The following is a 16972-nucleotide window of genomic DNA, read 5'->3' as shown; positions in this document are numbered from 1 at the left end:
CTCTCTGTACAATCTCCAACAATGGCCTCAGGTCTTCCGCTCTCATGTTCATCTTCGTCTTTGATTTAGCAAATGATTTATAGAAATGCAATTTAGGATTTTATATTGAACCACTTTTAGTAATATGTTTAGAATCTGAGATTATGTATTGAAATATTGATATTTATGTATGTTGTTTGACTCATTAATAATTCTAACAAATATATGTTGAGAAACTGAAGATCAATTTTAAAAGGTAAAATTCAGTCTTTTATTCATATAAATACTAAATAGTTGTTGGGAACTGGAAAGATTTCTCACGCTTATAATCTTGGACCCAATTTAATCTACAACTCTAGTGATCTTAATCCCAAGCCATTTTTTTCAATCCATGGAAAGTTTTATTTTTGTTGAATCCTCTCCATACATTAAGATCCAACAAGTAATGAGTTCTTCATGTCATGAAACGATTGATATATCTAAATTGAAATATTGCAATTAATATAAGACAAATGGAACCATACACAAAGAGCCTTCATACAAGCATCCAAACTCGAACTGGAACATTATTTCTAGGAAGTAATAAACATGTTCTCTTATAATTATCATCATCATTATTATTAAAAAAAAAGTTTGGAACAGACCGGGGAGAAGGAATGAATTCCTTTAGTGAGAAAAATAATGCTCTTGTTCACTTAAGAAAGATGTGAAATTCTATCTCCAATTAGAAAACTTGCACTTGATGTTAATAGGAATGGAGATTCTAGGCAAGTTTCCCACAATCATAACGCATAACACTAGCAATCTTAGGGAAAACAAATTTGTAAAATATGGCATCCCTGAAAAACTTCAGCCCCCACATAGAGCCACCATGCTGAACCCACCCTGATAAGAAGGAGCCAGTGATCAACCAAGTGGCTCGCCACCTTCTTTCCTCTGCATAATTAGATAATGCTTTAACCATCGCTCTTGGGACAAGTCCTCCATTTTGCGCAACACATGCCCCAATGTGTCTGCCTAACACCACAGCATCTTCAAGTGCTGAGCAACCACCCTGTCCCAAGTCCGGTGTCATAGGATGCATGGCATCCCCGGCCACCGTGATGTTTTGCTTGCATAAGTTTCCAAATGCTACCTTCCATGGTTTCCTGAACATTAATGGTGCCCAAGTCAATGTTGAAAGATCAGAGTGATTGACAATGTCTTGATATAGTTCAGGCAAGTCATTGGCATATTTTTGAAGTACTTCTCTCTTAATTGCTTCAGGGTCTCCTCCCAAGTATGCATCTGCAATGAAACATGGGTAAATATGAAATTCAGAAGGTATTACTTCACTTATAGATTTTGCTTGGATTTGCAAATTGATACAAAGCTTCTTGTTTTGATATGATGTTAGATAATGAGTCTTTCTAAATCAAGGCTAATTCATTTTCTTCTTATGACATGAAGGAAATGAAGATAAGGTTGAAAAGTTGAACCTTTATCCGGAGACGCACAAGTTATGAACCAATAAATATCTGTTTTAGTGAGGGGAACAAAACCAGCCCTTTTGCCTGCACCAACAAACTGCTGGACTTCTTGCTTCAGTCCATGGCCTTGAGGAAACACAGCCATTCCACGAACTGCTGACCGACCAGAATGAACTAGTCCAGCGAGTCCCAACCAACTTGCCACTATTGAGTGCACCCCATCACAGCCAATCAATACCTGCGAATTTCCAGCAGCCCATAAATCAAAAGTCAATTGAGAATGTAAAAGAATGAAGGTCCTTAGTACATTTTGGAACTGGCTTTGATTACAATACCTTTGCTTTAATGATAGTTTCATCTTCCATGTGAACAACAGCAATAGATGAACCTTCATCTTCTTCTGTTTCTATGGTAGTGATCTTGCTTGAAAAGCGAATAGAATCAATTGGAAGTTCATCCGCAAGAGCCTTGAGCAAGGCTTTCCTGTGTACAGGTCTGGGTTCATTTCCTTCACTGCTTCACATACATAATGAGAATGAAAATCTGTTAACTAAGAAATCATTGTCCTAACACAAAATCTTTGTTACCGCCCATTGTTTTATCTTTCACTATAAATTATAAAACAGAAAGTTACAGGGCAATGCTTACCTAATAGCTCCCGGCGAAGGGATTTCTTGAATTTCTCCAGTATTGATATTGGTTACATATATTCTGGTAACAGAACGCCCAAAGTGAGTAACACAAATGAGTGAACCAAAAATAAAAGTACACCAACTTTAAGATGTAGACTTATTTGTCTAACTCTATTGATGTACTATAGTTCCAACGTATGCTCTTTAAAAGGACAAAGTTTTATACCTTTCAAAAGAGGCGTACACGGAGGTCAACTTTTGAGAAACACCAAGGGCATCAAGGGCAACCCAAGCGTTTGGGAAGAGGGTCAAAGCTGCACCTGTGCCTCGAAGCCCATCGGATCTCTCCAAAACCAGTGCCTTAACCCCAACTCTCTTCAGTGCCACTGCAGTGGCTAAACCAGCTATTCCTGCTCCCACAATAACCACATCCTCAATCATTTCCATTTCTTACTCTCCCCTTTTGTATATTTTACAAACAGATGGAGTGCGACCTTTATAAACTTATGTGTATATTTAAAAACCAACTCCACCACAAATTCTTAGTTTTGACCGACTTCTCATTCAACGGACAACAGCAGTCCAATGTCCAAAACAAAAGAAAGACGCCAAAATGACGGCCAAGCCAAGATATTAAACCCTCAATTATTTGTCCATCAAGATAATGTTTATTAATATTGTTGCTCCTTTTATCAAAATATAAAAACACGATACTAATTAATCCTCCTTTATCATCGTCAGCATCTTCCACAGATTTCTTATTTTCTTTTATTAACCAGACAAAACAAAGCATGCATAAAAAAAAAAAATTACAAGAAACTCTTATATTCAACTCTATCATAAACTAGACTACTAGAGTTATGATTAAAGTTGACTACACCAAATTTATTCATTAGTTTTCTTTTTTGATATATGTTTAAATTTTTGTTCTTTCTTGTCTACACCATCTTCTCTTCAGCAAAACTCAGAGCTTGACAAACTGACGATGATCCTTCTACCTTATCATCGGAGCAAAAGTAAGATCTCTTCCCAATCAACTCAACCACCCTTTTCGCCGGACCTGAATCTCTTGGGCTCTCCTTAACACATCGGAAAGTTTTGAACTTCGGAAGCCCATCTCCAATCACAGACCCCGGCAATGGCGACTTCTCATCCTCCTCCTCTTCCAAGCCTTTAAACACCACAACCTCGTACTCCTGCACAACTCTCTTCCTGCCCCAAGTCGTTTTCTTGTCGTTTCTCTTGCTTTTGTCCTTGTCATCCTCCGGTAGAGACCTTTACCGGCATCATTCCCCGGCGTCTGATTATACCGGCTCGCAACAACTCTCCCCACCATGACCTTAGTTCGTCGAAATGGTGATTTCAATTTTGCTTAGACGCCGGAATCCGGGAATTCTGTCCGATGGACCCAAACTGAGATCCAATATTCAAATGTTAATTATCATCTCCTTTCATCAAACACCTAGAAAAAAAGGGGAAACACTACTTCCTCTATCATCAAGTAAATCATTTGGCAAAATCAAATTAACCCACTTGAGTATAATGAGAATATTGAATATTATATCAAACAATCCATGGAGCAATATAAAACCACCTGCATAAATATTGATCTTTCCTGAGCATAAAAACCTTTCTCTTGCTCCTAAAAGAATGGTTATGATCTAAACCATAGTTTCCACTGAAATATCAGTAAAGCACTGTGGGTATTTTCTCAGCTTCAAAAGTGAATGCAATGTTTCCCCAAAACAACAAAGATAAAAGAATCTGCCTGAAGCTCCTTGAAGGGAATAACATGCTTCCATTCAGGAACTCTCTGGTTTTGATTAGCCCTGCATTTATATGGCTTTATGGTTATAAAATATATAGAATGGAGAGGAGTTCTGAGCTAGCTGCCTAGAGTCTCTAGACCAAAATAAAACAATGGAATAACCAAAGGATATGTATAATTGGAGACTGAATAATCAAACATCATAGTAAAATACTAAAAAATGTCTCTCAGAGTCATATTGCTTGGAAGAATAAAAATCTAATAACATTCATGCTAAAGTAGTTCCAAAATCCACCACGAAATGCGAGGCAATCCTCCTGACAAGCAGTTCTAAGTTTTCATATATAAGTCAGGATAACAGAAGTATCATATAAAATACATACAGAGAAATTCAAACTAGCAAGATACTTAATTCAGACTATTATCTTTCTTAACTCTACTTAACTATTTGGAATGAGAACAGTTTGTGAAGACAACTAAAGCCCTCAACTAATTTAAACCAAACCATAAGAGTAAAACAAATTATCAGACATCAAACATAAAATATATTCAAATTAACAGCATATCAGTAAAACAAATTATCAAACATCAGTAGTACTAATATCAAATTATCACCACCAACCTCGTCCGTGTAACTTAGAGAGAGAGCCAAGAATCAGGAGAGTTGAGACATTCTGAGAAGAGAAACAGAGCAAGAAAACCAACTGAAGGTCAAGAATACATTACAGTATAAAACAAATGGAATTACAATTACAAATTAAGAAACCAAAAGAGAAAATTCGAAATGAATACCCGTCCTTTGAAGCCGAATTATTGACACAAGAAGACTCTACGGTGTCTATATTAGCTTCAGGGGCGAGAAAGTCAAATAGACTCACAGGGGAAAGTGAGGGAGAGACAGAAAGGCTGAGTATCGAGATCGAGAATCCGTCGAGATTGAGGAGTGTGAAATGGACGGTGGTCGAGCGTCGCCGTCGAGCATCGCCGTCGAGCTACCGCAACTGAGAGAGGTAGAGAAACTGAGAGGAATACAAGTTGTATATAGGGCTAAAATGATAATTTCAAAATAATCAGTTTTTTCTAGGCAAAAATAACAATCTTCCAAATCTTCACATTTCCACTTATTTTATTTTCCAAATTTACTCTTCTTCATCAAATTTTGCTTTGATTATTTATTTGCTTCTCAAATTTCTTTACTTTCTCTCCTCTTACCAAACATATAGAAACACACTACATAGATCAATAGAAAAATGAGAAAGACCCCTTCTTTATCATCATCATCATCAACTCTTTTATTAACCAGAACAGAACAAAGCAAGCAAAAAAAAAAAAAAAAGAAACTTACAAAAAAACTCTTAAATTCAACTCCATCATAACAAGAGTTATGTTTAAAGTTGACTACACCAAATTTCATTCATTTACTTGTTTATATATATTTAAAATGTTTGTTCTTTGTTCTCTACACCATCTTCTCTTCAGCAAAACTCAGAGCTTGACAAACCGACGATGATCCTTCTACCGTATCATCGGAGCAAAAGTAAGATCTCTTCCCAATCAATTCAACTACCCTTTTCGCCGGACCTGAATCTCTTGGGCTCTCCTTTACACATCGGAAAGTTTTGATATTCGGAAGCACATCTCGAATCACAGTCCCCGGCATTGGCGACTTCTCATCATCCTCCTCTTCCAAGCCTTTGAACACAACAACCTCGTGTGGGATTTCCCACTTCTTCTTCACTCTGTTCTCCATTCCTTGACTCCTACACAACTCTCTCCCCGCCCCACGTTGTTTTTCCGTAAACGACATTCGTTTCTTGTCGTTTCTCTTGCTTTCGTCTTTGTCGTCTTCCGGTAGAGACCTTTTCCGGCCATCATTCCCCGGCGTCTGATTATACCGGCTCGCTACAACTCTGCCCGTCTTGACGGGCTTTTTCGCGGTCACGGATTTTTCTCCCTCTTTGAATAGCTTCTTCGGTTGAATCAATGAAATAACCGCTTCTTCTTTCTTCGCTGCCCTTTTAGAACCCACCGTTGTAGCGGCTTGTTTCGGTGGAGGTTGAGTTTTGGATATGGTTTTTCGATATTTCGGACTGACACTTAAACTCTTACCTCTTTCCTTAGTTACCCTTAATTCGTCGATATCTTGAAGCTTCCAAAAGCAAGATTTCCGGCGATTCTGGATCGCCTGAACGGGGGTGATTTCGATTTTGCTTAGTCGCCGGAAGCCGGCTCCGGAAATTATTTCCGACGGACCCAAACTGAGACCTCTGCGATTCAATTTCGGTTTGGTACTTGATGGTAAACTTTCTTCGATCTTAACACTTGGTTTCGGCTCCAAGAACTTGGCCGGAATAATTCTTCCCCGCTTCTCGATCGTCTTCTTGTTTCGTTCAGCCTTTTCAATTCGAAGCGCTTCCAGTCTTGACGATAAGAGATTAATCTCGTTCTCGATCTCTTCAATCTCCGAATCAATCTTCTTCTCATCACGCTCCTTTTCCCCTTCTTTCGAAAAAGGCTCAAGCATACCCTCTTTGAAGAGAAGCTTCAATGGCTTTGCATGGGAGTTTAAGATGGCACTATTGGGCTGAAGCGGCTTAAAGGGCACAGAAGATTTGACAGTGACAGGGGTTTTCATACACCCGGGACTGAGATTCTCTTTGCTGTAATCAGATTCAAGTGACTCAAACGAACGGTTCACCAAATCCGAATGCAGAGTAGACCAAGAAGCTTTCATGGCGGAGGCAGAGCTTTCAAAATCTTCATCATCGAACGCAGCATTATTCCATACCTGAAGGTCTGGTCCATCCATGGCGTCTGGGTATTGAAAAATACTACTCATTTTTTATCGAACTGAGTTGGGTGTAAGCAGTTTCTACAATGTCGAAAGTTTATATAACGATTTCCTTAATGGTTCTTTACAGGCGATAATGGTGGAACGTAAGAGGGATCGTATGAGAAAAGGTAAACCAGAGAAGTATCTTTGCATTGAAGACAATTTTGTATTTTGAGATTTTTGACCGTTGGAAGAAATTAGTCGTTGCGTAGAGCTTGGTGCAATCTTAGCCGTTGGATTCGAAACGGCTCCTTGTAGACGCTCCGTTTTGATTTAAAGTTTTGATTTTTAAGTCAAAGAAGTATTTTATTTAATTGGACTTAAGACTACGATTGGGCCCATTGGGTCCTCCTCCTCCGCTCCACAAATCATGAAAACGGTGCGTTTTGGATAACGATTTGAAGAAAACGACGTCGTTTTGAGCATACTGTGTGATTATTATGATTGAACAAACAGTTCTGTGAGGCTCAAAAATCTTTTTCCTTCTGCAAATTCCAATTTGATCGCCGGCCGTTGATCGCCGAAGAACCAAAATGAAATTGAATTGGGGTTTTTAGTTGATAAGTTTGGCGTATTAAGCTTGAATTTTGTTGCTGCTCGTAATCGAATTCCGGTATGGATCCAGGGAGGCAGGTCTTCACGGTTGATCTTCTAGAAAGGTATGCGGCGAAGGGGCGTGGAGTAATCACATGTATGGCTGCTGGAAACGACGTCATTGTATTGGGAACTAGCAAGGGATGGGTCATCCGCCATGATTTTGGGGTCGGCGATTCGTATGGTATGTTCTTACTTAAAGTAGAATTGAATTTTCTGAAATTCTGTAAATAAAGGTTAGAAGAATGTGAAGTAAGCTTGCTTGCTTATGCAGTAATTGGTTATTCATACGGTGAAACTGCTGAAAAATTAGGACTTTTTGTTACTGTAAAAATGAAAAGGAAAAAAGTTTTGACCTTTTGGGAGTTTTTTAATCAGGTGGAAGGTTTCAGGAAGAATTGTACTTGTTTTGTTAGAGTAAAGAATAAAGTCAATTTGAACAAAGGATCATACTGGGTATTGGGTGTCTGAATTTTGGTTGATGTAAATTGAGTTGAACTTAAACATTTTTTTTTTCAATAGGCGAATTGAGCATTGCTAGCATGTAATTTACATAGATTACCATACAAAACGCAAGAGCTTACAATTTACATCTGGTTATAATTTGTAACTTATGAGCCAATTCTTCTATTGTGTTTGGCTTGGTTTGTTCTACATATCTATTAATGGTTATTTAATTGTTTGAGATGTAGATATTGATCTTTCTGCGGGTCGTCCGGGTGATCAGTCCATCCATAGAGTTTTTGTTGATCCTGGTGGGAGCCATTGTATTGCCACAGTTGTTGGTAGTGGGGGTGCAGATACCTTTTATACTCATGCAAAATGGAGTAAGCCCCGTCTCTTAAGCAAATTAAAAGGGATTGTTGTGAATGCTGTAGCCTGGAATAGACAGCAGATCACAGAAGGTAATTTATTAATTTCTCGACTGTTCATGGCCTGAGATGTTGTGCATATCTTGGTCCTTGTTTTAACTATCCAGTATAATCTCTTAAAATGCAGCTTCTGCCTATCTTTTGTATTTATTTTAGCTATCTAATTTAATCATTTAAAAAAAATCAGCTTCTACAAAGGAAGTAATTCTCGGTACAGACAATGGACAACTTTATGAGATTGCAGTGGATGAGAAGGATAAAAAGGAGAAGTATATAAAGTTTTTGTTTGAAATGGTAGAACTTCCTGAAGCCTACACGGGTCTGCAGGTTCTCTTTCTTTTCCTTTGGAGAAGTAACTCTGGTTTTAATTCGCTTTACTTTGTATGTCTCCACTTTGGTAACCTGACATACACAAGTGAACAAATAGGTTATTGTGTAAAATTGTTCCACAGTCTGTTCAGTTGTATTATAAACTTTACAACTTTAATTTGACTTTACCTCTTCTTGTTGTTCACTTTATACAGATGGAAACTACTAGCATACCGAGTGGAACTAGATACTATATCATGGCTGTCACTCCCACAAGACTTTATTCTTTTACTGGTTTGGGATCATTGGAGGTAAATTTAACTCCACACTTTCTCTTTAGATGTTGCATGCATTTTCCTTGGTGGTTTGATTCTGGCCATAGGTAATTTGCAAATGTTTTTCTTAGTTAAAACTTCTTCCAGCTAGTTGAACAATATGTATTCCTGCAATAAAATAAAGAAAGAGATAATGGGGGAAGAAAAGAAGAAGGAACTACTTATGTTTCTTTACACGCTTGATTTTATGCAGTGCAACTATAGAGTTCTTACTTTTGAATATTGGTTACTGATTTCTAGACTGTTTTCGCTGGTTATTTGGATCGAGCTGTGCATTTCATGGCACTTCCTGGCGATATTCCATACAGGCATGTGCTGTTATCAATGGTTTCACTAATTATCTTCCACTCTCTCTAACATACTCTGACCACAAGCTTAGCTTTGTTTTCCTTCAGTGAGTTGCATTTCTATATTAAGCAAAGAAGAGCTGTACATTTTGCATGGCTTTCTGGTGCTGGTATTTATCATGGTGATCTTAACTTCGGAGCGCAACACAGGTAGATAATGGAGTTTCATAACTTCTTACCTCAGTGATAACAGAAGCCGTTTATGTAGATTCTTGTATTCCTTGTCACCGCCGTCACTAGTTTTTTTGTTTTGCATTTTGGAGCATGTCGTTGTCGTACTTTCATATTATTGTTTTGATTTTACTTTTATGTGAAGCTATACTCAGTCAAACCTTTCCCAACTTCCTTATTTGAATTTTTATTTTGCAGTTCTTCAAATGGAGATGAAAACTTTGTAGAAAATAAGGCTCTTTTCATAAATTCAAAATTATCTGATGGTGCTGAAGCAGTGAAACCCATTTCAATGGCTCTGTCTGAATTTCATTTCTTGCTTCTTGTGGGAAACAAGGTTAAGGTGGGTTTGTAAACTACTACTTATTATCTGCAGTTGTTTTTGGTTAGCTTTTGTGATTGTATTGACTATTGAGCCCTAAATTTGGGACTACTAGTGATAATTATTATGTACTAGCAGGTCTCTTTGTATATTTGAATGCGTCTTACCCTTGCATTGCTAGTAATGTGTAATTGTTTTATTATCTTATTAAATGTTTTGTAGGTTGTAAACAGAATTAGTGAGCAAATTATAGAGGAACTTCAGTTTGATCAAACATCAGAATCAGTTTCAAGGGGTGTCATTGGGCTGTGCAGCGATGCCACTGCTGGACTGTTTTATGCGTATGACCAAAACTCTATTTTTCAGGTTCAACTCTTCACAAATTTTCTTTTTCCTTTGGGAAGGGATGGTAGGGTGGGGGGGCTTTAGTTTTTATTCCATGTTATCCTATATAGTAAATATTTCCATGTTGGTTTTGAGAGCGTAAGTAGGTGTCGGTCAATGATGAAGGTCGAGATATGTGGAAGGTCTATCTTGACATGAAGGAGTATGCTGCAGCATTAGCAAATTGCCGCGACCCACTCCAGAGGGACCAAGTTTATTTAGTGCAAGTCAGTTACTGTTCTGATTATAGACCTCAATTGCTGTTTATTTTTTTTCTAAAAAAATTATACGCCTTACCACTAATTGCCAGAAAGTTTCCTGAATTTATTACTAATGCAATAGGAGTTGTATTGGTTGCAGGCTGAAGCTGCCTTTGCTTCCAAGGATTATCTCAGAGCAGCATCTTTCTATGCCAAAGTATATTACCTATTTCTTGCTCTTTCTTGATAACATAAATAATATATTACTATTAATATTGCATTAGTTATGGTGGACTAGTTCCAAAGGTGGGAACATGCTCAGGTGAACCAGGCATGAAATGCATGGACCGTCTGAATAGAATTTTTTTAGATGGATACCACTTAATTATTCAATAGAAAATGACAACTTTGTAACTGATTGGAGTGTATTGCAGATTAACTACGTATTGTCATTTGAGGAGATTACTCTGAAGTTTATTACTGTGAGCGAACAGGTAACTGCCAATTAATGTTCTGGGTGATTTTGTTCATTTAAATGATAGATGCATAGACTTTCAGTTTTATTAAGTACTTTGCCTACTTGCAGGATGCTTTGAGAACTTTTTTACTGCGAAAGATTGATAATCTTGCAAAAGGAGATAAGTGCCAAATAACAATGATATCAACTTGGGCAACTGAATTATACTTGGACAAGGTTTTATTCCCCACACCCCTTTTTTTTTTTTTGGTGTGTGTGTGTGAGCGCATAAAGTTTGGATTTAAGAACTCTGATTTCTCTCTTTATTTTTTGTCCTGCTGCCTAGATGGGTTACAGATTTTTTATCCAAAATGAGATATTATATAAAAAAATTGCATAATGACTAAAAGGGAGCAGAAATTTCCCCAAAAGAAAAAGGATTCTAACACAAACAAACCAATAGTACAACTCAGCATAAAAAAACTAACTTATCTGATAGATATGAGTTCCAACTTTGTGAACACAGAATTATACATATTCGCATTTATGGCAGAACATTTTGATTTTACTTTCCTGTATAATTTATTACTATTTGCTGCTGTTTCAGATAAATTTCAAACTTGATCTTTCCATTTCAGATAAATCGTCTACTCTTGGAAGATGACACTGCTTTGGATAACCATAGTTCAGAGTACCGATCAATAATAAAAGAGTTCTGTGCTTTTCTAAGTGACTGCAAGGATGTGTTGGATGAGGCAACTACAATGAAACTTTTAGAGAGGTAACTATTGACAGGATCCTCTGTAAGTTAATCACATTTTTCATAAAAGTATCAAAGCAATAGCTAATTCTTTTCTGTTTTAGTTTAGATGGAAGTTTTGGTTAGTATTTTAGTCGTTTTTATCCGTGGATGTTTACCTCAAACATGACAGGTGTTACGGCAGTATGTGTCACTTTTTTTAAACATTATAATAGCTGTGCATAAGCAGAGACTGTAATTAACTTTTTTTTTTTATATATATATAATCACGTGATCTTTTTTATGTTCTTATTTAGATGAAAGAACACTAGAATTAATTATTTAACAATATGTTACAGTTATGGCCGAGTTGAAGAGTTGGTGTTTTTTGCCAGTTTAAAGGAGCAGTATGAAATTGTAATTCATCATTACATACAGGTGCTTCATCATTCCTTTCTGTTCCGCATTTCATTTTTGTACTAATGTTTTATACTAGTTCTGTACTTTATTCCATAAATACGCATACACACTTAGTATTGACATCTTCCTCCTTTATTTCTTTTTTCTTTTTTTCTCTTCCAAGTAAATTTATCATCACTTGAAATCTATAAAATATGTTTATATTCACTTTACGGCTGAGATATACAGGATTATGTTTTTTTTTCTTTTCCGTATAGGACTTACTACTTGTTAAACTTAAAAACTATTAGAACTATCGTTCTTTTCTATTGAACTTTTCAGTTCACTTCTATATCCTAGGCCAATTTGTTTAAGTTGACAAGTATTTAATTTTATTTTCCCATATGGATTCTGGCATTAGCAAGGAGAAGCAAAGAAAGCATTGGAAGTGCTTCAGAAACCATCTGTTTCTTTAGATCTTCAGGTATAGATATCCAAGAATTTTAATTAAAATTGATTTTTACCACATATTTACTTATAGATATGTGAACTAGTAATTGCTATCTCGCAGTACAAGTTTGCCCCAGACCTGATCATGCTTGATGCTTATGAAACCGTGGAGTCATGGATGACAACAAACAAACTCAACCCACGGAAACTGATTCCTGCAATGATGCGTTACTCAAGTGAACCTCATGCAAAGTAATCTGCAACCAATTTGCATTTTAATTGGCGTATTTTCTTGGACATTTTTATGATTAAATTCATAATGCTCACACAAACGGATGTATTCCTTGACATATATTATCAGTTACATGCTCCAATAACTTGTTTAAAAGTAGACATCAATCTTTTTTTTTTCCTTTTTATAAAAAACAATTCATTAGTTCTTTTGGGATTAATAAGTAGAAGTTACTTTAGGTTTGGTTTTCGATTCTTATGGGGACCTACCTAGCAATTAGTTAGAGTTTTTGGCTTCCCAAACATTGTATCATTCAGCACAAGGACAAGTATAAATCAAATGAGGAAATTAGAAGTTGCTTTTTATGCTTGGATTTCCTCCTTTGCAGTAAATTTAATGTTTTAAGTATTTCTTTGATAGAAATCTTGAATACTAATATGGTAGAAATCTCCTTTGCTGTTGAATTCACACGCAGGAACGAAACTCATGAAGTTATTAAATATTTGGAATACTGTGTTCATCGCTTGCATAATGAGGACCCCGGAGTTCACAATTTGCTTCTCACTCTGTATGCCAAGCAGGTTATCATTCATTCACTATAATTTCTATTTTTTCTTTGTAAAGAAATGCTTTTAAGCTGCACATGGTCAACTATATTACATACAACAAGAGAATTATGGGTCATTCTCTCCTGATTTTGTACTTACCACTAATGTTATGTGTATCCGGTCCTTTGTTTGTCAATAAGTTCCAAGCAATTCAATTAAAATGTTCGACTTCTACATTTCTTACAGAAGAAAAATATCAAGTGCAAATTTTTTGTATCAGTAGGTTGTTTTAGTGTGATAAAAAGTGCTTTGACAGAAACAGAATCGTCAGTAATTTAAAAAAAAATTAGCACTTTAAACATATGATTTGTGAAGATTGGATGTTGTTCTGACCTTGCATACACTCATAAGTAGACTGCATTGCATCAGTGAATTGATTGTTGGTTTTGCTTACATTATTAGGAAGATGATAGTGCATTATTGCGATTCCTACAATGCAAATTCGGAAAAGGGCGGGAAAATGGTCCTGATTTCTTTTATGATCCGAAGTATGCCTTACGTCTTTGCCTCAAGGAAAAGCGCATGCGTGCTTGTGTTCATATATACAGCATGATGTCTATGCATGAAGAAGCAGTTGCTCTTGCTCTACAGGTGATGAACTTAATTGCTAATGGTTTCCTTGTTCATACCCTTCAATCTGTTACTGTGTTTGTGTATAGGTCCTTAATTGCGTTAGCTCATATTATAGGTTGACCCAGAGCTTGCAATGGCTGAAGCTGATAAGGTTGAGGATGACGAAGATCTGAGGAAGAAACTTTGGCTAATGGTAGCCAAACATGTTATTGAACAGGAAAAGGGAGCTAAAAGGGACAACATACGCAAGGCCATAGCATTTCTCAAGGAAACTGATGGTCTTTTGAAGATAGAAGACATATTGCCATTCTTTCCAGACTTTGCCTTAATTGATGACTTTAAGGTATAAACTACAGGTTTCAATTGAGCTTCAATGCTTGCCCCTCCCCCCAAAGGAAAAAAAAAAAAACCAAAAAGACAAAAACAAACATAACAAGTGAAGACAAGTATAAAAATTTCGTCCAAACCCTACCTAATCACAATAAAACCTCTCTTTTTTTTTTTCCAGAAGCTTTAGAAGGCTCTTTATTTTTAAAATTATATTCTTCCATTCCAGTCAAACTGTCCACATAACAGCCAGTTGATTTACACTTTCACTAGACTGTTCTCTTGTTTTCCTTCTTCTGTGGATGATTTACTTTGTGTTCTTTACTTCTTTGTTATAACAACGGATTAGTTTTTTCCTCCAAAAAAAGATAGTTTTAATTGGTTTGAGTATCTGGTATCTACATTTCTGTTTATTTCCTTTCTTCCTCAGATATTTTCCTGACTTTGAATTTAGGGATATTAGCGACATAAATACCTAAGTCCATGCTTCTGTTGCACTTAAATACCTAACTTATATTTTTGACGGCATAAATACCTAAGGTTTATTTTTTGTTGCAACCATTACTTTTAAAAATACCAAACCTTTTAATTAGGGATATTAGCTGCATTAATACATAAGTTTATGTAATTGTTGCACTTAAATACCTTACTTTTAATATTTGTAGCATAATAAACTTAGCTATTTATGCCGTCAATACACTTATTTAAAAAGTGGTATGTGTTGCTTAACGGGAAAAAGTAACGGTTGCAACAAAATATTAACGTTAGGTATTTATGCCGTCAAAAAAATAAGTTAGGTATTTAAGTGCAACAAAAGCATGAACTTAGGTATTTATTATCTCTTGAATTTATGATGATTGATTCCTTTTCCTTTTCCTTTTGGTTTTTTTTTTTTGCTGAATTTATGATTAATTTATTTTATGCTAAAGCAACTTCATAGTCTTCTTTTTCTTTTCCTTTTATATGTATCTTTTGCAGGAGGCAATATGCTCATCATTAGAGGATTACAACAAGCAAATTGAACTACTGAAAGAGGAGATGAATGATGCAACACATGGTGCTGACAACATCAGAAATGATATCAGTGCACTTGCACAGAGATATGCTGTGATTGAATGTGAAGAGGAATGCGGGGTATTTGCTGTTCTTATGCCTTCCACTATTGATTGGCTGATAGTTTAGTTAAACCATTTACATGTACATATCTACTTTTCTGAAGAACCTTAGGAAGTTAAAAAAAAAATTGGCCTTTTTTAGCAAAGGTTGTTTTAAGAGGAAAAAAAAAAAATTGGCCTTCCTGTTTTTGGCTCCTTCCATAACCACTTTATCAAGTAAAATTACGTTTGGGCCTTTTTTATTACATAGCCATGCATTCTCATTCATTTCATTTTGTTCAACTCCAAGTCAACCTTGAATTTTGTTTTGAGACGCCAAGCCACTTATTTATTCAATATTGCATGTTATCTGAAATATGACTTCCAAACATCTGGATTGTCAGGTATGTAAGCGTAAAATATTAACGGCAGGTAGGGATTATCAAACACGTGGCTACACATCAGTGGGACCAATGCCACCTTTCTATGTCTTTCCATGTGGACACGCCTTTCATGCTCAGTGCTTAATTGCCCACGTGACCCGTTGTACAAATGAAACTCAAGTAAGTTGGAGTACTGTCTTTGTATTTGTTGACATCAATCTATGTAAAACCCCATTTGGAAAATGGTTCTTTCTCATGCAGAACTGATGTTTGTTCTTATGCTGTTACTATTGCAGGCAGAGTACATACTGGACCTACAGAAGCAAATTACATTACTTGGTGGGGAGACCAGGAGAGATTCAAATGGTAGTCTAACAGAAGAATCCATATCCAGCATGACTCCTGTAGATAAGGTCAGTATTACATTTATCGTTGTTAGTTTGTTTCTTTTGCAACTGGTACTATCATTTGCATTCACTTCTCGATCATCTACTAGAGCAATTCACATGCTCTTGGTTCTGGTCAAGAGATTCTATCTTGAAGAAAATTGAAAGTTTGTGTTGCCCTGTTAGCTGCTAGCATGGTGGGTTTGTTTTTCTAGTTTGGCTCTTGAACGATAGTCTTAAATTAGTACATCTAAACCAGCATAATTTTTGGTGCACAGCTTCGGTTGCAGTTGGACGATGCCATAGCAAGTGAATGCCCATTTTGTGGAGAGTTGATGATTCGTGAGATATCTTTGCCTTTTATACTCCCTGAGGAAGCATATCAGATTACTTCATGGGAGATAAAACCACATAATCTTACAAATTTGAGGTCTCTTTCTTTGCCTTTGTGATCATATTCTATTCATGTTCTCTGTGTGGTCATAAGCTCTTACCTTGCTTGTTGAGGAGCTTTTCGTGTTTCTTCATATTTGTATTATTTTAGGTGTGAAATTGGTTCATGAAAATGCCTTTTTTTTTTTGGCTTTCTAATATATTATTATTTTGCATCCTTCGTTGGGTGGATTGTTTTTTTTCGTCCATCTTTCTCGAACTGGCTCGTTGGTAGATTGTAATTATCAAATGATTTTGGTTTTGTAATTACAACCCTTCATGAATTCTCTTGTATGTAACATTTATTTATACAAATAACGATGAAAAACAAAGAGTGGCATTTCATATTTTTACTGCAATCTTGACTTTAGTCTTTGACGTTATGCACTTGTGTGTCTTCCTATCTTCCATTTTTGTTATTAAAAAGGGGGAAAAATGTTTACGTTCATTTCATAAATTGAAGATGTAGCGTGCAATTTATCCAAAATCCCACGGTAATTTTGTAATAACTATTTCAATTTTTCCAAGTATAATTTTGACTTGACTTGTTCATTTGTGTTTGATGGTGACTAATAACCCAAATCCTTGTCTCCCAAAATTCTGTCTCATTCCCTTTCCTTTTCATATATTGATAACTCAGCACAATCTTTTTTTTAAAAAAAAAATCCAACTTGGAT

The 16972-nt window shown here is 36.2% G+C and overlaps 2 protein-coding genes across 8 annotated transcripts; one reads left to right on the top strand and one right to left on the bottom strand.

The window, feature by feature from the left end:
- Positions 1-438: 438 nt before the first annotated feature.
- Positions 439-6826, bottom strand: LOC133817685 (monooxygenase 2-like). Of its 7 annotated transcripts, none has more exons than XM_062250265.1 (7): positions 4641-5295; positions 4471-4522; positions 2307-3909; positions 2097-2159; positions 1784-1964; positions 1458-1686; positions 439-1266 (listed from the first exon to the last, which is right to left on the bottom strand). In XM_062250265.1, exons 3-7 carry the CDS (start codon positions 2525-2527, stop codon positions 743-745), a joined length of 1218 nt encoding a protein of 405 aa, XP_062106249.1. In that variant the 5' UTR covers positions 2528-3909; positions 4471-4522; positions 4641-5295; the 3' UTR covers positions 439-742. The 7 variants fall into 7 exon arrangements, 4 of the variants coding, with proteins under 4 accessions (XP_062106249.1, XP_062106252.1, XP_062106250.1 ...); XM_062250268.1 differs by having other exon boundaries at positions 1784-1961; XM_062250266.1 differs by lacking the exon at positions 4641-5295 and having other exon boundaries at positions 4471-4612.
- A 303-nt stretch (positions 6827-7129) lies between these two features.
- On the top strand, positions 7130-16654 carry LOC133817684 (vacuolar sorting protein 18). Its single transcript, XM_062250264.1, has 23 exons — positions 7130-7459; positions 7968-8180; positions 8335-8474; positions 8672-8767; positions 9032-9099; positions 9187-9288; positions 9508-9652; positions 9854-9997; positions 10123-10242; positions 10376-10432; positions 10650-10709; positions 10802-10909; positions 11311-11453; positions 11771-11849; positions 12232-12294; positions 12382-12512; positions 12968-13073; positions 13503-13691; positions 13789-14016; positions 14979-15134; positions 15499-15657; positions 15774-15890; positions 16142-16654. The coding sequence occupies exons 1-23, from the start codon at positions 7297-7299 to the stop codon at positions 16313-16315; spliced, it is 2961 nt and encodes a 986-aa protein (XP_062106248.1). The 5' UTR covers positions 7130-7296; the 3' UTR covers positions 16316-16654.
- The last annotated feature ends 318 nt before the right edge of the window (positions 16655-16972 follow it).

Source organism: Humulus lupulus, chromosome 2, assembly GCF_963169125.1.
Source record: "Humulus lupulus chromosome 2, drHumLupu1.1, whole genome shotgun sequence".
NCBI lineage: Eukaryota > Viridiplantae > Streptophyta > Magnoliopsida > Rosales > Cannabaceae > Humulus > Humulus lupulus.
The sequence above is the reverse complement of the archived record's forward strand: the minus strand, read 5'-3'. Positions and strand labels throughout refer to the sequence as shown.